The sequence below is a fragment of the Egretta garzetta genome, unplaced genomic scaffold (genome assembly GCF_000687185.1).
Source record: "Egretta garzetta isolate BGI_Z169 unplaced genomic scaffold, ASM68718v1 scaffold343, whole genome shotgun sequence".
In the NCBI taxonomy this organism is placed as follows: domain Eukaryota; kingdom Metazoa; phylum Chordata; class Aves; order Pelecaniformes; family Ardeidae; genus Egretta; species Egretta garzetta.
In genome coordinates, this window is record NW_009259038.1 from 146,781 (window position 1) to 152,621 (window position 5,841).

Consider the following 5,841-nt stretch of genomic DNA (forward strand, 5'->3'; position numbering starts at 1 on the left):
TGCAGCGCTGATGCTGGCGGCCGCCCAGGATCGGAGCTAGAGGCAGAGTCCAGGTAGGTGGAAAGCCTGGCACAGCAAGGCCACCGGTGGTTAGGGGCTAAGGCGAGAGGTGGTCTTGCCCAGGTGACCCAGTCCATGGCCACGGCTCTCCAGATCTGGGGAGGAACGCCGTGACGCAGGGCAAACACGGCGCCGGCGGTAAGGTCACCTGCACCGGGTGACGTGGGGCACTGGGACGAGCCCTGTCCTGGGTTCCTCTGTGGGAAAACATTTGGCTGAGGGGGAAACCCCCTCCCCAGGGGGGCCCGGGGAGCCCTGCCACACCCGGCACCCACCGGACACAGCACCTTGGCTGGGAGCAGGGTTATCCCAGCTGCGATCACGGGGCTGTTTATTCACCGGCTCCACTTCCTGGGTGCCAGGGCCAGCGCTGCTGGGAACAAAAACCTGACAGCTGATTACTGTGCAATTAAGGTGCTGCCATTCCCTGCACGTGAGCAGGAGCCTGAGCACCCTCTGTCCCTGCAGGGTGCAGAGCCATGAAGCTGAACGAGCGCAGCCTGGCCTTTTACGCCACTTGCGACTCCCCTGCTGACAACGCCGGCTTCCTCTACAAGCGCGGCGAGCGGCACACGGCATACCATCGCCGCTGGTTCGTGCTGAAGGGCAACATGCTCTTCTACTTCGAGGAGCGGGAGAGCCGGGAACCGGTAGGCGTCATCGTGCTGGAGGGCTGCACCGTGGAGCTCTGCGATTCAGCGGAGGAATTCGCCTTCGCCATCCGCTTCGGCGGCGCCAAGTCTCGCACCTACGTGCTGGCGGCCGAGAGCCAGGCTGCCATGGAGTCGTGGGTGAAGTCGCTCTCACGAGCCAGCTTTGACTACATGCGCCTGGTGGTGCGGGAGCTGGAGAAGCAGCTGGAGGAGATGCGCTGGGGGCCGGCTGGTGGATACGCAGGCTGCCGGCAGTCACCTGGCTCCTGGAAGCCGAAACCCGTGGGGCTGGAGCGATCCCCGGAGCGGTTGCCGGCTCTTCCTGCCATCCCATCGAAGGAGAATGGCTGCGCAGTGTGGAACAACACACCAGGAGTGGACCGGCTGCCCGAAGGTGGCTGAGCCATGGGGATCTGCCAGGACCCGAGGTAGGGAGGAAATGTCATCCTTGGTGCCGCCTCGGTTCCCACCGCACCCCAGGATGTGCAGCCCTGTCTGTGGCGGTGATGGACACCTGCTGATGGTGCCACCAAGGGCCCAGTGCCGAGGGACACCAGTGTTGCTCCGTGATGGCTGAACACCAGCCCAGCACCGATGGCAGCTGGGCTGAGCATGCTGCCAGCCAGGCGTGAAGGCCCCGGGCTCTTGGGGCTGCCAGGTTCTTGGGCATCTTGTGCCAGGCAGCGAGTGCTCCCCGCATGGGTGCACCCCTCCAGCTGTGCCCGGGCGCGGGTGCAGGGTGGTCCATCCAGCGCAAGCAAGCTGCAACCCACTTGCTGGTTGTTGCCTCCTGGGAATCGACCACTGTGTTGGGTCTGGTGGGGCCTCTCGATGCTCTTGCAGCAGGGGCCATGCACCAACTGCTTTTGGAGGAGGATTTTGATGGGATCTCGCCTGCCTGAGCCCTTGCATGGGTGTTTCACAGCTGGGGAGCCTGCTACCGCCTTCCCCTCCCTGCCCAGCACAAGCAACTGGCTGAGGTCGGCCAAGCTCCACCGGATCCCTCTGCTCCAGCAGGATGTGGTTTGAAAATGAAATTATCAGTGAGTGCAGCCCTTCCTTAATGGCAGCAGCACCGTGCACCCTGGCCACCTGGGGCTGGTGACACCCAGCCCCGGGCATTTCACCCAGGGTGATTGCTGCTTGCAGTCCAGCGGTGAACCCGCGGTGGGGGCAGACCCGAGGGGAATGCAGCGGCTGTGGGCACCGCCTTGCCGGGCAGATATTTTGGGGCAGGGCATCATCTCCGGGCTGGCTCACTAAGGGGAAGCATCGCTCGCGGTGGTGAATGGGAACGTATGTGTCAGCGGTGGAGGGTGTCAAATGATTCATGTGCCAAACTGGAGCGAAGCCAGTGTCTCATGCCGGTGTTTCTCTTTTATTACACTATTTTATTGACACTAAAGCTGCTGGCCTGGAGGTGGGGTGACCTGCCCCTGGTCTGGGAGTTGCAGATGGGGTGCCCCAGGTTTGGGCCGGGTGGCTCCAGCTCCCTTTGCCCCCTTGGGACAGGCACAAGATTTTGCTATAATAAATGTTCTTTCAGAAATTCCCTCCTGGCCCCAGTTCTTGCTTGTGCCTTTAAACCCCTGGGGAGGGGGGGCCCAGGTGGGAATTAATCCTCTATTTTAATCCCCTTCCTGTCCCCACCGTGTCCGTGAGGCTGGGCACAGAGACTGTGTTGCCCAAGTGGGACACGGTCAACGCCACGGCCTCGCAGTGCCCTGGCACCCCACAGCTGCCCACAGGGATGGGATGGGATGGGATGGGATGGGATGGGATGGGATGGGACCACCCTGGGGACATCAGGACACACAGCACTAGAGTGGTCCCATGGTGGGGACAGCATGGTTCTGCCCTCCATGATGGCTTGAACAGCCAGGCACAGGTGACCAACACAGGGGTTTGGGCACTGGAAGAGCTGGGAGACTGACTGGGAGCACAACCGTCCCACAGTTTCACTGGTGGAAATGGCACTGGGTGACCCAGAGTGAGTTGCCGGTGCGTTACAGGCACGATGGGATGTTACAACCATCCCTCCAAACCCTGGGTTACAGGCAGCACTGCCTGACACCACCCAGGTTTGGGTGGCCCTGTGCCCTCGGTGGGATGTCCCCGGCCCTCTGTCAAGGGGTCTTAGCCAGGGACAAAACCTCTCTCCCCTTGCCAGGGCCGGTGTTGGTGCTATGCAGAGACTGGGGGCCCTGCCCTTGTGGAAGTGGCCAACGCGACCCTGTGTCCCTGCCCACAACATCTCACCCGCATGAACGACTCCAGCTCTTGCAGCAAGTTGGGGGGTGACACCTCTTGGGGAAACTGAGGGACGAAGCCAGCCAGGGTCACTTGCTCGTTGAGAGCACTGTAGAGCGTAGAGCCCTGCTCCTGGCCAGGCACGGCGCCCCGCTACGTGTTTTGGCTTTTGGAGAGGTGCTGCTGAGAGCAGCCGGGGTGCAGCTACACCCGCAGCATCCAGACGGTGAACGCGGCCCCATCACTTGGCTGCAGAGGAAGATTCTGGTTTCCATGGCAGCCAGCCCAGCTTCTCCAGACGTTCGGATATTCATTAAAAATAAATCCTTCCCAACATGTTAGCCGACAAACAAGCTTAAACAGATACGCAACATATGGATTTATTAATTCATCAAATGCAAACACCCCTGCCTTGTGTCGGGAGCTGCAAACTTGCCCGGCGATGGCCAGCTCTGGAGAAGAGCCGTGCCGGGGTGCGGTGCCATCAGGCAATGCCAAGCTGAACCTCACGCCGGAGGATGCCGAATTATCCCAGGAGCCAGAGCAAAGCTGCCCCAGGGATGAGCACAGGACTTTCCTGGAGCAGGATTATAGCCTGAGCTGGACTAACCTCATTTAACACCCTCTTTTTTTTCCCTAAATCACCGGGAGGTGTTTACGGCAGCGACAGCTCTTGCCATAAACCCAAAGCAAGGCTGTGACTTCCAAGGGAGCCAACATCAACCCAGGCGCCGGGCGAAGGCGAGAGGAGCTCCCATCCCAGCCGCCTCCAGACAAAACACACCTCAAGGCCGGAGTCATATCCAACTTCTGTATTTAGTGGCTCTTTACAGAACTTGTTCCTTCCAAAATTGTTAAACAAAGTTCATTGATCTCATAGAAACTTTTGAAGTACAGTACATGAGCCTAACAAAAACGTGACCGGTATGTCCCGCTAGCTTTAATACAACAGGATTGCCGTGTTCGAGACTATCCTAAGTGCTTCCTCGAATCCCGTTCCACTAAAGCTCCCGCTAGCACACGACGGAAAAGAGCAGCCAACGGTTGCGCCTCGACCTTCTGCAGCTCGGTGGCAGGGAAAAGAGCGGCCGTGGGCAAGCTGGGGCTCGCCGGGGCAGGGTAGGCGGGCGAGGAGAGCCATGCCTTCGCAGAGCCGCTTTTAGCATCGCTCGTCGACTACCACCCGAATATAAAAATACCTTCTATTCTGATAAAAATGTAGACAGTGGAAAATGAGTCAATGCATAGCCTCGGAGCCTGGCAGGGGAGCCCTCCCAACGGCGGTGGCCTTGGTGGATGACGGCTGATGCTGTGTGGGCAGGGGACAGGGCAGAGCAGCCCAGCATGGGCCACCCTGTGTTGTTTCAAGGCATTTCGTTAGCAGCGGCCGGCTGGCGGTGGTGGGGTCAGGGAGGTGGCAGGGAGCCCGCTGGGATGGTGCCACCACTGACCCCCCGCGCCTTTGCACAGGGTCAGCCCTGGAAAGCCAAAGCTGAATGGTGCTTTGCCCACTTCAGGTCTGAGCTTGCCCAATTCAGGCAGGAGCCTGGCGCAACACCCCAGGCTCCACTGGCAGCCACCGCCTGGGGACAGGGCTGCGGCAAGGGGATGCTCCTCCCGCCCAGGTGCCCTCCCAAAAAAAAAAAGTGCTTCAGCTGCAAGAACTGGCTGTGATGCTGGGAGCAGCCCCGAGCAGGGTTTGGCCACCCACAAGCGCACGGCTCCTGATTTTTGGGTGCTCATCCCCAAGCACTGGTGCCCCAGAGGCCAAAGTTCAGCGGCTCCATCTCTTTGCCTTTCCCAAACGGACGACGACAGAGTGCGGGGAACTGGGATCCCATGGACGTCCATCCCCAGCGAGCCGGAGCCGTCCCCGAGCATCACACCCGGTTACCTCTTTCCCATCTCGCTCCCAAAATCGCGAGCATGGGTTACTGTCTTTGCTTTTGCATTATTTTTTTTCCTCTTCCTTTGGGAGCTAGCAGGGGCTGCACCGAGCCGTGTTGGGGCTGTGCCGTGCCGTATCGGGGCTGCCACCGGTTGCCAGCTGGAGGAAGCGCGAGGGACGGCGTTCGGACCATGCTACATCTTGTTCCAGAAGGCTATTGCAGACATTTCTACAACATATACAACCGCACGGGACATTCTTGTGTTACAAAGGTTTCAAAAAACATAAACCACCAGAACTAAATACATACTCGATGGCGTCAAGGTTTTCACTTTAGAGTCTTCAGGGACTATGGCGCAGTCTCTGGCTGGGGCAGAAGCGATGCAGTGTCTTACAGACAGAGGTGGAAACTGCTCGGCAAAAGTTTATTAAATTTGGTCAGTCTCATAGTGCTTCTCGATGGCTTTGCTCAATAAGTCTTTTCTGTGTTTTTTTTTTTTATTTTTTTGTTGGTTTTTTTTAATCTCATCCAGTGGCAAACTACAAGACTTCAGTGTACATTTAATGACACGACTGCTACATCATCTTGATTTTATAGCTATCTTTAATATCAAAGCAGCTTAAGCTGTTAATAAATTCCAAAGTATCCTTTTATTAAAATATCTAAAAGAGGTCTATAAATATTTTTTGTTTTTGTTTTTGTTTTTCTTTTCTAAAATTGTTCCCAGTTTTTCACATTTAAAACAAAGCAGGGGGGTGGCTTCGTAGCAGGGGGCCCCCCCCTTTTCCATGGGCGCTTCCCTCCGTTGCGCCGGCTGCCTGTCGCCTCTTGGTGTGCGCTGCATTTAACAAAATAAATATATATATGGAGGTGTGTATATATATATTTAGGGCGGGGGGGTGAGGGGGGCGCTCAGAACTCCCACTCCAGGGCCTCCTCGCGGTTCGCAGCTCGCTCCAGGCGGTGGATGATGTTGTTGAGGTTGGCCA

The 5,841-nt window shown here is 57.8% G+C and overlaps 1 protein-coding gene across 1 annotated transcript; it reads left to right on the top strand.

Moving 5' to 3' along the window:
• PHETA1 (PH domain containing endocytic trafficking adaptor 1) lies at positions 1–2,520 on the top strand. The gene is made up of 2 exons (XM_035890496.1): positions 1–53; positions 529–2,520. The coding sequence occupies exon 2, from the start codon at positions 540–542 to the stop codon at positions 1,113–1,115; it is 576 nt and encodes a 191-aa protein (XP_035746389.1). The 5' UTR covers positions 1–53; positions 529–539; the 3' UTR covers positions 1,116–2,520.
• Positions 2,521–5,841: the final 3,321 nt, after the last annotated feature.